The sequence below is a fragment of the Podarcis filfolensis genome (genome assembly GCF_964270895.1).
Source record: "Podarcis filfolensis genome assembly, chromosome: 7".
Lineage (NCBI taxonomy): Eukaryota > Metazoa > Chordata > Lepidosauria > Squamata > Lacertidae > Podarcis > Podarcis filfolensis.
Genome location: NC_139603.1, coordinates 57824157 through 57838835, shown reverse-complemented (window position 1 = coordinate 57838835; position 14679 = coordinate 57824157). Strand labels below are relative to the sequence as shown.

Genomic DNA, 14679 nt, shown 5'->3' with positions numbered 1-14679 from the left:
ACACTGAACTAACACATTCCAGTTAGTAGGCCATTAATTATCACTCCCTTGAAAGAGCTTGACCAATCATGGAGCTGTCTCCATGCTTCTGTTATCACCATTGGGTTACTGGGGGACTGAGGTTCCCTATCCCTGATCTAGCACATCCTAACAAAGCATTATAGGAGGAAAAGGTATACACTCAGAAGGGTATGCAGATCTGTGTGATATTATTTTTAGAGGCATGATTTTGGGGTTGGCAAAAAGCATGCCTGTTTTGTAAATTATACTGGTTTCTGAAAAACCAGCCAAAGTTCACAGGAGATTGTTTGTCATATGTTTCTTCAATAAAACTCCACTGTAAACACATTTGTGCTTGCTTTGTGTGTAGGAGGGAAAGAGGGAATCTGTGTGTCATATTCAACTACCATATTTTAAGAAATTGTTGCCGGTAAACAAACACTGAATTCATTACCGCTGGCATATTGTTGAGGTAGCCGATTTTTTCCCCCAGACACATGGCTATATAGTGTAGCTGTTTATATAGCGTTAAATCAAATTTTGGCCTAGCCTTGAATGCCTCGCTCGTATTTCTTTATGTCTTCATAGTTTACTCAACTAGTTTCTTGTTGCGTCAACTTTTGCTAGTTTGCCAAAAGTCTGCTGATGCATGCCATTTCCACTCTTAAAATAGTAAGGTAGGGCAAATCATGAAATTAATCAAACAGTAACCATCTGTAACATCAACAGTAATTTATACTGAACAATACTGAGGATTGTTTTAAATGATTTCATGCTATTAACTTAGGAGTTATATAGAGGTGTACTTTATAAATCTTAAACTAATATTTTAAGGTAGTCCAAGCCTAGGAGCCAAAGGGTTGCCTTAGATAAGCTCAATAACTTAGATATGCATACAGGGGTCTTTTTTGGGGAGGGGGACCCGGGGGGAGTGAGGAGGACATAACTGAACAGTAGATTCTTATGCCTCATCAGAAATGGCTTTTGAAAATGTTTTCAGTTTTGAAAGTGGTTTGTTATGTTGCATGGGGTGATTGTGCTCAAGAAAGGTAAGTTAATAACCTCCTTGGGCACACAGAATTACTTGTGCAGTTCGCTAGATCTCAGCCACTATGTTGCTGGTGGTTTTAAATATCACAAAACCTTTCAGAAGGACCAAATTGAAAATAAGAAAATGCCTTTATGAAGAAAAGAGAAATGGATATACAGTGGAACCTTGGAATACATCTAGCTTTTCATACATGTTAATATTAATTCAAAAGAGAAATAAAGTGCATCTTGCACCCTAAGAACCATTACATCTGTGTGTGTTTTGGTCTAGCCACTGGCCTGCTTTGCACTAAGCCAGGTTCCTCAGTCTTTTTCTACTGTTGTAAAAAACACTGGCTTAGTATGTCATCCAAACCCAGACTCATGGTTAAACTTTCTCAATGCTAACCACAAGCAGTAACTAGGAAAAAAACTTTGGTTGCAGCTCATGGTTAGCCTAAGTTAACCACGTACCTGGATTCACAGAATACACTAAACCAAACTTGGACGTAGCTGAACACATTGCAGAAAAAAATACGGAGGAGCAAAATAGCTTATCATGACATATAAACAAGGCCAGTGAATTAATTCTGTCTCTTCATTTTTTAAAGCAAAAGCTAACTTGGCTAATTTACAAACTTACGTCAAGGTCATCCTAGCAAATTCAAAGGATGAATAAACCATTTATGTATTGGAAAGATGCATAGATTTGTTTCATGACTGTGAGGGGCAAATGTCAAGGAAATGAGCCAAGAACACAGGTGCAGATATATCCATGTAGTTAGTAAAGACTTAATTTATGAATAAGGATGAGCTCTGTATATTTTTGGATCTGCCTGCTGTGAACTGACTAAATAAAATGTTAAACTTAAAAGGAACGAGGACAAGAATATTAAAACGAAACTTTACAATTATCAGTGTGTAGTAGCATCAAGGAAACAGATACTTAAAGGGCGCTTATTTGTCCATTTTTACAGAACTAACAATAACATTAACAGCTGCAATTCTACTGTGATTAATAACTATATAAACACATACAGCCCCACATGACAAAATCATGATTTAAACTATTTCTGTTCACACAGACAAGCTAGTTTTACAAAGTAAATTTGAATCTGAATATTTAATTGCATTGTATATTTATTCTTTGTTTTTTGCAATGCACTTTTACATTTTTGAATATACTTTTTGTTATGATGCACTCCAATTTTTGAGAAAAGTTAAATAGTTAATAAACTGGAAAAATTATATTAAAAAAGTAAAGTAAAGTAATTGTGCTGAAAGATACACATTCTGGTTATTCTTCCCAGGCTTGGAAGTGTTTTTGTTTAAATAATCCAACACAGCTTTTTGTTCAAGGAGCTGTATTTTATGTATCTTGCACAGAACTCATTTTTAGTAAGATCCTTTTCACACATTTAAGTTTGGTTAAGATTACTGGATCCATAAAGAAAATACATTAGTGCCCTCAAGTGGCAACAACCAAATGCTGGAAATAATGCTTCTATAACAAAATGTTAGCCTATAATAGTATTAAGACACTTGATTCAGTATAAAATATTTCAAAATAAGAATAGTGAACAACAGCCAATATAAATAAATAAACAAACAAGGATGTCACATTTACCTGGGAGTAAGTCACATTGAACCAGCTTACTTTGCTGTAGACATGTGTAGGATTGCTGCCTATTTCCCCAGGACATTTAAGGAACAAAAGTTGCTACTGATCTTAATTTTTCTAAAGGACACAGTGTCTTTACAGGTTAACATATGGGTCACTTGCTATAAAGAAAAGACAAATATGTTGCAAGGTATGAACAACCTATAACCATAAAAAATATTATTAATCCTCATTCTCTGAAAAATATTACAATAGAAGAAACCTTCTGAAAAGCTGATAAATTCCAGTAATTATTCTGAAAGCATAACCATAGGGGAGACTAAAGTCACCACCAGTGGACTCACTAGAGACAAGCACAGCTGTTGCATTTCTTTGTCACTTGGGGCACCATTTTAGTATTATTGTGATGTTTCCATTCAGCCTTCCATGCATTGTTGAAAACCAAGAGAAGGGGGCACAATAGTGGGCTTAGATGTCATGGAAGAAAAGGCCTTTTTAGCCCATGCTACAGAAGACAATAACAGCAACTTCTGTGGGGTGGCTTCCTCCCCAGAATAATAATAATTAAATATTAAAAAAAAACTGGGTTAATTTGTGATCTTTTTCTAGTACTTCCCACAGCAATTGCCCCTTCTACCCACTAATCTGTGGAACAGTATGTTCAGAGTGAGAGAACCCCCACCTAAATCACTGTAGAATGACCTGCTGCACTCAAGTTCCCTGTTTGCTGGAGAGAGATAGTGACCAGATCAGCTGCTGGAAGCCCTTTGCCTGCCTCAGTGGACTACTGAGCAGGAGGTGGATGGGAAACCACAGGAAATTGTATTAGAACAGTGGTTGGAGGCACAGGTCCCATTGGACTCTTTGCAGGAGGCCCCCTGGAGGAGGGGGGGAGAGAAAGAAGTATCACAGAGCTGTCAGATGAGGAGGACCTGTGAGATCACCTCTTGGATCTCTGAAGATGTGCAGGTGCACACCTAGGGAAAGAACCTGGGAGATTCACCTTCTAAAATCGTAGCCCTGAACACTGAGCAAAGGACAAACTGCAAGACAGTGCCACAGTGAAAGGCAAACTGGAGAGTCCCCCTGGGCAAGCCACAGAAAAAGCCAGACCTAACTATCAGAAGAGGAGGAAAACCACCAAAGCAACATTCCTCTCTGACCTGTGTCAATTCCACTGGCCTAATCAGGGAAAAATAATTGCTTTTAAAATGCCTCCTAGTTTAAGGATCAAGGATCAGCAGAGTAATCCCTCATGATTCCAAAGGGTTGTGAGACAAGCTGAACAACAAAAAGTTTTGGGGCTAAATGTGGCCGCATCTGCTGAGGAACAAAATGGCAGTCCCACCCACTTTTGTGCAGCTGTGGAACCCGCCTGCTCCAGCCAAGTCTCAGCTGTGGCCCAAGGATGCAGAGGGTGAACCCCAGCCTCTGCAAACCCACCCCACAAAGGCTGCTTGCCACAAAATGACGGAAGCACTGACTGAGACAAATGTCAGAAGCAAGGACAAGTAGACAGAGGAAAAGATAAGCTGAGGAGAATGAAGGAAATGATATTACAAAATGTACGTGCTCCCTTGTGCCAAGTGGGATTGAAAAGTTGTTGAAACAAACAGGCTAATTGAGCACCCAAGTGCCTTGACTGCAGACAGGCTTGGACTGGAGGGCAGGATGACGCCTCCCCCTGGAAAACACGTGAAAGGTTTTCTGGAAACTTCCTGTCAGATCTAGTGGGAGGAGTCATCTCTGTGACCAACTGTATGCCATTGGCAACAGGCATGCTGCCAATGTGAATTATCTCAGTAAAATTTCACTGTAGCAGAACTGGACTACTCGGAATTCAATCTAACTCAAGAATGCGAAGGGCATTTTTAATCCAATTTGTATTCTGGAAAATGGGCTCCATTTGTTTTCAGGGATTAGTCCCAAATGCAACCTTCATAAGCATTTTGAAATAGGGCTTACTTTAGAAATGTAAATATATCAGAACCAACTACAGCCAAAACTCCCATTAAGGTAACTGAAAACTCTGTTTCCAGCATTATTATAGAGTCTGCCTTACTAAAACAGTGATCCTCAAAGTGCTGCACTGGCACAAGCCCCATTCATTTCTATAAAGCTTCTGCTTCAGTGAGAATTTTCAGAAGTGGCAGCAGATTGTCTGCTGTGATTTATAGCTGCCAGGTCTTAACCATTCACTGTGGAATTAGAGAAACATCTGCGGTGTGTTGAGCTTAGGGGAAATGAGGATATTTTCTGTTTTGTTCAGTGGAAATTTACTCTTTGTTGCCACACTCCAATAGAGAGGACAGCATCTGGATTTTAAACCACCTGGGCAAGCACCATGTTACCTCTGGGCTCCATATTATGCACAGCACCTAGCATTGTTGGTACATGATAAATCAACGTGGTGATACATTTGGAGCAATTAAGAGCAGTCTTCTTGCGACAATCATAACATGAAAGCTGGTCTTACATTCAGATGGGAATGGCAACACTAAAAGATAGGGCATGATAGAAGAAATGCAAGGAGTGGGTGAGTGGGTAGGATTAACAGGTAGCAAAATGCCCAGAATAGACAAGGTGGTGATGGTGTGGCAAAGGATATATGGGCATAATGGGTTTTGATTAGGAATTTTAAGAGGCTTAATCCAGACATATGGAACAGAATGGCAGAAAACACATGTGAAAGTCAGAAATAAAGGTGGCCAACAGCAGTTGAGTATGAACAAAGAACAGATAGCTTTTTGGTACTGTATAGGACTTGCTGCTGTCCTTTGTGGAGGGTGGAGTGGGGGAGGGGAGGGTCATAGAGCCCACAGCTGTCCTCAGGGGACTTCCCACAGGTTGCGATAGCTGGTGCTTCTCTGGTCAGATACTGTTCTATCTCCAGTTTCCCCTTTTGGGGATGGAGGTGTGGGACAAGTAATGCATTACTACCTAACAGACATAACTAGAAAATATTAGACTTACACACCGTGCCATTCTGACTTGAGGCTGGCAGCGTTCCTGTGCTTTTAACAGGTGCATATAGCAGAAATCCAGAAGGGGAAACCTTTTCATCAGATCTGGAATAGATTTGGAATTTAACCCCTCCCCCCCCGCCTTTTTTGTATGTTGTAATGGAAATAGTCTGATCCTAGGTACACAACAACTCAGCTTATAGTAATTCATGAATAGTAATAATAAGCAGAGTCTTGTTACCTTTAACCATATTTTGCTAAAAATACAGATTTTCAGTAGTGAATGCCAGTTCTAATAATCTAATTTAAATACTGAGTTTGCTAGTTCAACATCCATATTCACGTGAACTCCTGAATATCTGATTATGTTGCAGCTTTACAACTCTCTCTTCCCTCGGGCCACTTGCTCTTGAATATAATAGGCTGTTTTTCTAATTAGGCTTATCTACGTGGATTTTGTGCCAGAATAAGCCAAATTGCTAATGTGCGGCAAAATCCTATACAATTTCGCTTAGAAGTAAGTCCTTCTGTTCTGAGATCTGTGGGATTTACTTCTAGATAAATGCTCGCAGGACCGCAACCTTACAGCACAACTCTGTACACATTTGCTAGAAGTAAAGCCCAGTATGTTCAAGAAGCTTACCTTTTTTAAAAGTGTATGTAGGATAACAGCCTTAACCTCTTTGTATGTATCCTTTCTACACAAGAGTACAGAACACTTATTAAGTTGGAGGAACTGGACATGGAGGAATCAATGAAGTGATCAATCTCTTAAAAGGCCAGTAATTCTGATTACAGCTTACTTGGTTAACTGTAAAATTGTATTCTGTATAAACACAAACCATTCATTCATTCACTCATTTAATCCTGTCATTCCTTCAGTAACTTCAGTTTAGTTCTCTCCTCACCCACTCCTACCTCCCCCCCCCTCCTTAGAGCAACCTTTGTGAGGTAGGGATAGGCTAAGAGAGACTGACTAACCCAACATCACCCAGTGGGTTTAAATGGCTGAATGATTATTTGAATACAGGTCTGCCCTATTCTAGTCTAACACTCTAAAAATCTAAAACACAGGCTCCAACAACAGTACAGTGGTACCTCAGGTTACATACGCTTCAGGTTACATATGCTTCAGGTTACAGACTCTGCTAACCCAGAAATAGTACCTCGGGTTAAGAACTTTGCTTTAGGATGAGAACAGAAATTGTGCTCCAGCAGTGCGGCGGCAGTAGGAGGCCCCATTAGCTAAAGTGGTGCTTCAGGTTAAGAACAGTTTCAGGTTAAGAACAGACCTCTGGAACGAATTAAGTACTTAACCCGAGGTACCACTGTATATGAGAAGGGGGAAAGGCCTTTTTTTAAAAAAGAGACTTCAGTTTGTGGTCTAAACTAGCAGCTTCCACATTACACAGAAAAAAGGACTTAACAGATGTCTCACATTAAATCTGGCATCAATGTGCCACAAATACAGCAATTACTAAAACTCATTATAATGTACTAATTAAAACCATGTCATAAATAACCTTGAATATATCTTCTGAACATATTTAAAATGCACACTTCCAACAACTAAACTAAAATAAAAGAGGGGATAGTGAGAAACCCAAACTATTGTTTTAAAGGAATATTAAGTAAAGGTAAAGGGACCCCTGACCATTAGGTTCAGTCGTGACCAACTCTGGGGTTGCGGCGCTCATCTCGCTTTATTGGCCGAGGGAGCCGGCGTACAGCTTCCGGGTCATGTGGCCAGCATGACTAAGCCACTTCTGGCGAACCAGAGCAGCGCATGGAAACGCCGTTTACCTTCCCGCCGGAGCGGTACCTATTTATCTACTTGCACTTTGACGTGCTTTCGAACTGCTAGATTGGCAGAAGCTGGGACTGAGCAACGGGAGCTCACCCCGTCACGGGGATTCGAACCGCCGACCTTCTGATTGGCAAGTCCTAGGCTCTGTGGTTTAACCTACAGCGACACCCGCGTCCCAAAGGATTATTACCAATACTTTTTAAAAAAAGAACAGCATTAAAGAAATGGGAAGGTGCCATAGCTCAGTGACAAAGCACATGTGTTTGCATGCAGATGGACCAGATTCAATTGTCAACCATCTCTAAATAAAAAGGATAAGGTAGGAGGTGATGCAAGAGACATCTACTGAGACTTTGGAAAGTTGCTGCCAATCAGAGAAGATTGGCAGTCTTCAACGTTTCCAGGTTCAGGACCCACTTTTAATTCAAACATGCATTTGGGGATCTATTTCTTAATCTTTTACCATATATCTGCATGGTGCTAGTGCTCCTGTTGTGACCCACCTTGGATCAGACCATGACTCACTAGTGGTCTCAACTAGTGGAGCAGACAATACTGGGATAGAAGAACAGTAAGTCTTAGTATAATGCAATTTCCTGCACTTCTAAGAGTTTCTTCAGCTATGGCTACATACGTTGTTCACTAACTTGTATAATCTAATGTTATTAAAAAATTGTGCGAGACATTCCAGTTAAACTGTATAAATGAAACCACAGGGGGAGGAATGCACATTAATTTAACCAAATACATATTGTTATAATATTGCCTTCAGGAAGACTAACAAAGCACCATATTCTTTTAGCAGCAGCCAAGGCTAGGCAAGCAGCTGACAGCGTGGAAACAAATCATTTGAACGAGTAAGAGTAGGGCTAAAATTAGTGCGACATTGTAGGAAAATGGGTGACTTCCTAATGATGGAAGGCAGCACAGTTAGTAACGACAGAGGTGAAAGAAGGAAAATAAAGGCCAGCTCTTTTTTGGGTTACTTTCGTTTCGGCCCATATATTTATTTGAAATAGCCCCAACATTTAAAAAAGGAATGTTATGACATCATCTAAAGAGCCTGAGGGCAATAATTTCCTGTCTTGTTTTTTGGGATTTTTCCAAGAACACAAAGCATGTAGTCATGTCCCCATATGAAGCCCTATGAAGGTCCCCATATGGGGCCTTATGAAGAAAGTAATAAGGTGACACTGGATTTTGCGCAATAGGTATCAATCATTATACTACAGGAGGGGCAGAGTAAATGCAGCAATGGCAAAACCACATTTGAACTTGCTCTGTGAGTGAATTAAGCTTTTAAATTACCCAGCAGTTCCATAGCATCATCTTCATTGTCAATATCTTCTTCTGTTACTGATGGAGCTGTGCTTTGTACAGAATCAAACGAATCCTGGGAGAGCATGGCAGCGAGTAACTTCTTATGTTGCTGCTGCTGATGTTTCAATCCTTTAGTCTTTGGTTCCATCTTTAAACTAGAAGAAAAAGAATTGCCTCTTTGATTTGTCAGTCTCTCCATGAGAGCACCTAGGGGTGTCCATTGACATCTCGGGAGAATTCATAATTTTATCTTACTAAAACAATTTACCGTGGCCAACATAAGATAATACATATGAAGGAGCTGAATTGCAGGCAGGCTGCTATGTCCACATAGTTGGGAACCACAAACATAATTCCAATCCATAATTTCATATTTATTCTATTATTATTATTATTATTATTATTATTATTATTATTATTAATATGCCACCCATCTGACTGGGCTGCCCCAGACACTCTGGGCAGCTTCTCCAAATGTTCTTGAACTACAGCTCCCATCGTTCCCAACCCCTGGCTAGGAATGATAGGAGTTGTAGTCCAATAACATATGGACTACATATCCAATAACATATCCAATAACTCAATGTTGAGAAAGGCTGATTTAAAGTGTTTCAGGAATGCAAACCCATGTTAGCAGATAAAATAGAAAAAGTAAAACACAGCTTCAGTCTATTTCATTCTTGCATCATCACACAACTCTTCTTTAAGAAACTATTTGTGGTCATATATTCATTTTGCCCTAAATATAGTCTTAGGGGGCCAGCTATTTACTACTCTTCCCCAGAACCCAATATTTGCACCTTCAACAGATACCACTATGCTAATACAAAGTTTCAGCCATATTCAAACCATAGCAAATGACAACCCATTGAGGCAGAGAAGGTTCAGCGCATCCAAATTGTTGTACACAGTATTCCTAAGGAGTTAATAAAATGAACATTCACATTTTTCACTGCAGCTGTGTCTTCAACAGCCCTTCAGCTCCCACTCCTGACAAACCACCAAATTGCCTTTTAAGCTCTCAATAATGTACTGTTAAAATTGATGTAAAAACATTCTCCATCACATTTAACATTTAAAATGATCTGACAATGTTAATAAATTAGCACTTTATTAGTGCTTGAAAGAAAGATTATTTGCAAGTAGTAGAGTTATTAAACTCAAGGCTAAATAATTAAGTTGAATTAAATAACCATCTAATCAGATGGTATTATATGTTGGAATCATGTAAACACTGTAATTAATACTTTAATAATTAATTAAATTGAATTAACTCCTGGAAACAGATCTGTTACTCTGAGATGACATGCATTTAATCAGTTGCTGTGCAGGTCTAAATAGGTACCTGATTTGAACTATATGTAGATAATATTGCTATCTTAGTTCTTCTATAGAATTCCAAACAAAATACGTAAAGTGAAATATTTTACTGACCTAATTTTAGTGCATGTGGCAAACTGCCTTACATAGAGCTCATTATAAAACGTAAGTTTTATTGACCCTCATGCAACCCACCATTTCATGCAGATGCTAGTCTAATTTATGTAGCTAGAGAGGCTAAACTCAGGTTGTTGTATTAAGATAACCAATAAGGGGACAATTTTAGATGTTCGAGTTTTCGGTAAGAGCAGCAAAGTTTACCTTCCTCCAGGACTGCTGCTATCTTCGCTATCCCATTGTTCCATTTTGCTTCTTGGTATTGGAGGCTGCAGCATTTCGGCAGCCAATGGGTCTGCATCGTTCTCTTCACGGCCAACCCATTCTCCAACAACACGGGGGCGTAAAAGGGGAGCATTAAAGGCTGCTGCGTCCTAGATAGGGAAAATGATACTTTAGCTGCTTTTTTATTTTCATTCTCTCCCTGGAACCTTTATATAATGTTTAATGGCAATCGTTTCTTAATGATGCACATCAAGCTCAACAAATACAATGAAGGAAAAATAGTTTAAAACGAACTATAAAAAATCATCAGTAGGCACTGAAAGTTCAACAGCAAGGGAGCCTGTCTGATCTTGGCTGAAATATTAAATGTAAGCTTAGAAAAACAGAGTTACACTGGACTCTTCTAATGCCCCTGGAATAAAAAAAAAAGATCATATATATATATATATATATATATATATATATATATATATATATGCATCACTAGATATCTGCTTTCATACCAAAGCATTTTATGTTTATAGATTTTGTTTGAATATATTTAAAATGAAATTTCAAAATATGTGCAAATGTTTTCCCACTAATGCAGTGTTCAAAACTCCCATTGTTCTAGGCACATTTTGTGACAGGGAATTTCATTAGCACAAGCAGTTTCTGAGCTTTGGGCACGTAAGATTTCAGATTAAAACTGCAAAGTGGAGGGAAAGGAGGACCCCACTTCCCGCTACTCTCTGAAGACTGGAGAAGAGACCTTCTTGAGAATATTTGGGGTGGGGCAGGGGAAGGACTAGAGCATGTGAAAAATGAACATAATATTTTAGCTGCAGTTCATTCATTTTCAGCTTTGTATTCTTGTTAATAAAAAAGTGTGCCTAGACATTGCGCCCGTAACCTAGATTTAAGGTGCCATTTAGCTCCTAGCTTTCATATCTCAGTTTCTAACACTGCACTAATGGTATGCATGCATTATCATATCTGTTCCAGGTAGTTGTTATTTGTGTTTTTTGTATTTGTGTGCCTTCATTGCTTCAATGTAGACACTCAGAGGCACACACAGAACTTGTATCATTTAACGAGACCGAGCCCTTACCTTATCAATCTCATCAGAAATGGCAATGCCTACAAATAAAAGAACACAGTTGTAATGTATTTTAAAAGCAAATTACCGTATTTTTCGCTCTATAACACGCACCTGACCATAACACGCACATCGTTTTTAGAGGAGGAAAACAAGGGAAAAAACATTCTGAATGAAACAGTGGATGTATCATTTTTGTGCTTCATGCTGTGGCCACAGACATGTGATCTGATGGTGAATTTGGGGTGACCCAATGCAAAAATCCTGAGAATTCCTGTGGATCCATGCTTTGTAACCACGTTTTTGCACCATTGCAGCCCCAGGCAACAGTGGGTGCGTGATTTTTCTGATGCAGGCTGTAGCCATGGACATGCTATGTGATCTGATGGTGAATTTGGGGTGACCCAATGCAAAGATCCTGAGAATCCCTGTGGATCCATGCTTTGTAACCACGTTTTTGCACCATTGCAGCCCCAGGCAACAGTGGGTGCGTGATTTTTGGGGGGCAGGCTGTAGCCATGGACATGCTATGTGATCTGATGGTGAATTTGGAGTGACCCAATGCAAAGATCCTGAGGATCCATGTGGATCCATGCTTTTTAACCACGTTTTTGCACCATTGCAGCCCCAGGCAACAGTGGGTGCGTGATTTTTGGGGGGCAGGCTGTAGCCATGGACATGCTATGTGATCTGATGGTGAATTTGGGGTGACCCAATGCAAAGATCCTGAGGATCCATGTGGATCCATGCTTTTTAACCACGTTTTTGCACCATTGCAGCCCCAGGCAACAGTGGGTGCGTGATTTTGGGGGGGCAGGCTGTAGCCATGGACATGCTATGTGATCTGATGGTGAATTTGGGGTGACCCAATGCAAAGATCCTGAGGATTACTATGCTTTGTAACCACATTTTAAGTGGGGAGCGAAGGAAAAACAAAGAAGGGACATGAGGGGTTGTGCAGAGAAGCAGCTGGCTAGGAATGCAGGAGAGGGATTTAACGGGAGGGAGAAAAGAAAGGCAAAAGTTCCCCCCCCCCCAAGCCAGCCATCTCTCTCTCTCTCTCTCTCTCTCTCCCCCCCCCCTCTCTCTCTCCCTCCCCCCCCCCTCTCCCTCTCCCCCAGCAGCACCGGAGCACAGAGAGGAAATAGAAGGAACACAGTCTGCTTTCCTCTCTGCTTGCCTGGAGGGGAGGGGCTTTCCCTGCTCTTTGTTCCGTTTCAGCAAACACAGCAAGGAAACAGAGGAGGGTGGGCAGTAAGACCCTGAGGCAGAATGCAGGAAAGGAGCCACTTCCTCTTTTCAGATTTCCCTTCTCCGTGAAGCGCGATTTGATTTTTGCCTGATTTTTCGGCTCCAGGGACCACACATTCGCTCGATAACACGCACAGACATTTCCCCTTCCTTTTTAGGAGAAAAAATCTGCGTGTTATAGAGGGAAAAATACGGTAATAAACCAGTCTACTATTTTATTGCATATCTCATGCCTTCTGTGTAAAACTAAGGAGCTGTGGTAAGGGTTTTTTTTGGGGGGGGATATTTTAAGAAGATAAACAATCATGCAAAAGTGTCTCCCCACTTTTTTTTTGCTGCTGTTTTATTTCAGGAAGATAATGGGTTACAAGTTAAAGCTGCCGGCCCCCTTGAATGTTCCTCAGAGAGAAAGAGAGATAATGCAGGAAGCAAGACTCCAGAGCTCCCCGAATGTTCTTCAAGTCACCCCAGAGTGCAATGGCACACTGGTTGAAAACCAATGGTATTTAACATTACATGTGTGAGCCTCAGGGCTTACATGCCCTCCCTTCCCTTCCCTTCCCTTCCCTTCCCTTCCCTTGTCATGATCACAAGGCTGAGATTCGAAGCTTTTGCTTATGTTTTCTGACCTCATTTACTCATTATGTCTGAACCTGAACAATCTACCTAATCTCAACTACGGTTTATGGGAACGAGCTTACAATCCTGTCTTGTTTCTCTAAACCAGGGGTTGTCAACCTGGTCCCACTAGTGGGTGTTTCAGGATTCTAGGTGGGTGGTAGGGGGTTCTACAGCACAAGCTGAATCCTCCTTCCATCGAGCACTGGTGGGCGGTAAGGAAATTTTACCATCAAGAAAGATGCATTAGTGGGCAGTAGGTATAAAAAGGTTGACTACCCCTACTCTAAACCATGGTTAACCACTAGCCACAGCTCTCAGCTTGGACCAAAACAGCAACTGCAGTTACTTGAAAATGGAAGCAAGAGCTTCTAATCTTCTCCACATGGTGCCACCAGAGGAGAGGGGAAGAGGGTGGGTATAAACTCAAGGTTTATCCAGGTACATTCTTGTAGTGCAAACCTCACAGCAGTTACCTTTCTTCCCTTAATGGAAACTTCAGCTAGATAAAAAGTCCTTATGGGATCAAAATAACACAGTTGGATCCAGCCTAACATCTTTCCTCTAAACACTAAAAATCCATGCATAGTATCAATATGGTATAAGTTTGTTAAACACACTAGACAAATGTTGGGTTCCTATTTTCTTAAAAGTTTTTCAAAACTGCCAATACACTAACCATTTTTTCAGTCTATACGACTTCCTTTTATTGACTTTTGTGTGGGGAAAAAGCATAACGTACTGCAGAGTACAGTAATTAACATTTTATGAACACATCGATGTGTGTGTGGAAATACTAGCCATTAATGGATTTTTTTCCCACTCTCCAGTTACAAAGTACATATATATCGAACAAAATACACTTTGCTTCCAGCAGATAATCTGTTTTTAATCCTGTAGAGATTAATTTAGGAATGAAAGTACATCCCGGCATCTCTAGTTGTGTGGGTGTTTGCAGAAGCTAGAAAACAGAAGCAAGCTCCAAAGACTTAATTTAGCTCACTCTTCACTTAGACAGCTGCTCACTACAGCTACGAAGAGAGACAAAACCACCCTACTCAATCCTGGTTTGGTACATCTACAAATATGATGTACCCCTTGAATTTTAGACTTTGCATTTCCTCCCTCCCTGAAAATACAATTATATTCAATACACTATCTAAACCATCAGTAATGATGGTGAATAGCAACGGACCCCAGACATATCCATTTCCTCTTTTTCTAATACTGAAACCCTGAGTTTTTACGCATGCACAAGAGAGGTATCACCAAGCTCAGCAAAGCCTCAAGGTTTTCTGAAATACAAAACATTATGGTGAAAAATATCTGA

General features: G+C 40.3%; 1 protein-coding gene across 4 annotated transcripts in view; it reads right to left on the bottom strand.

Moving 5' to 3' along the window:
* Positions 1 to 14679, bottom strand: part of LOC310766740 (uncharacterized protein C8orf34 homolog) — an 85366-nt gene that overhangs the window by 43360 nt on the left and 27327 nt on the right. For all 4 annotated transcript variants that reach the window (XM_083623331.1, XM_083623332.1, XM_083623334.1 and 1 more), the window contains exons 5-7: positions 11493 to 11521; positions 10382 to 10551; positions 8729 to 8895 (exon numbers count right to left, since the gene is read on the bottom strand). In XM_083623331.1, the coding sequence (XP_083479457.1) occupies positions 8729 to 8895; positions 10382 to 10551; positions 11493 to 11521 (366 nt within the window). The remainder of the gene's footprint in view (positions 1 to 8728; positions 8896 to 10381; positions 10552 to 11492; positions 11522 to 14679) is intronic.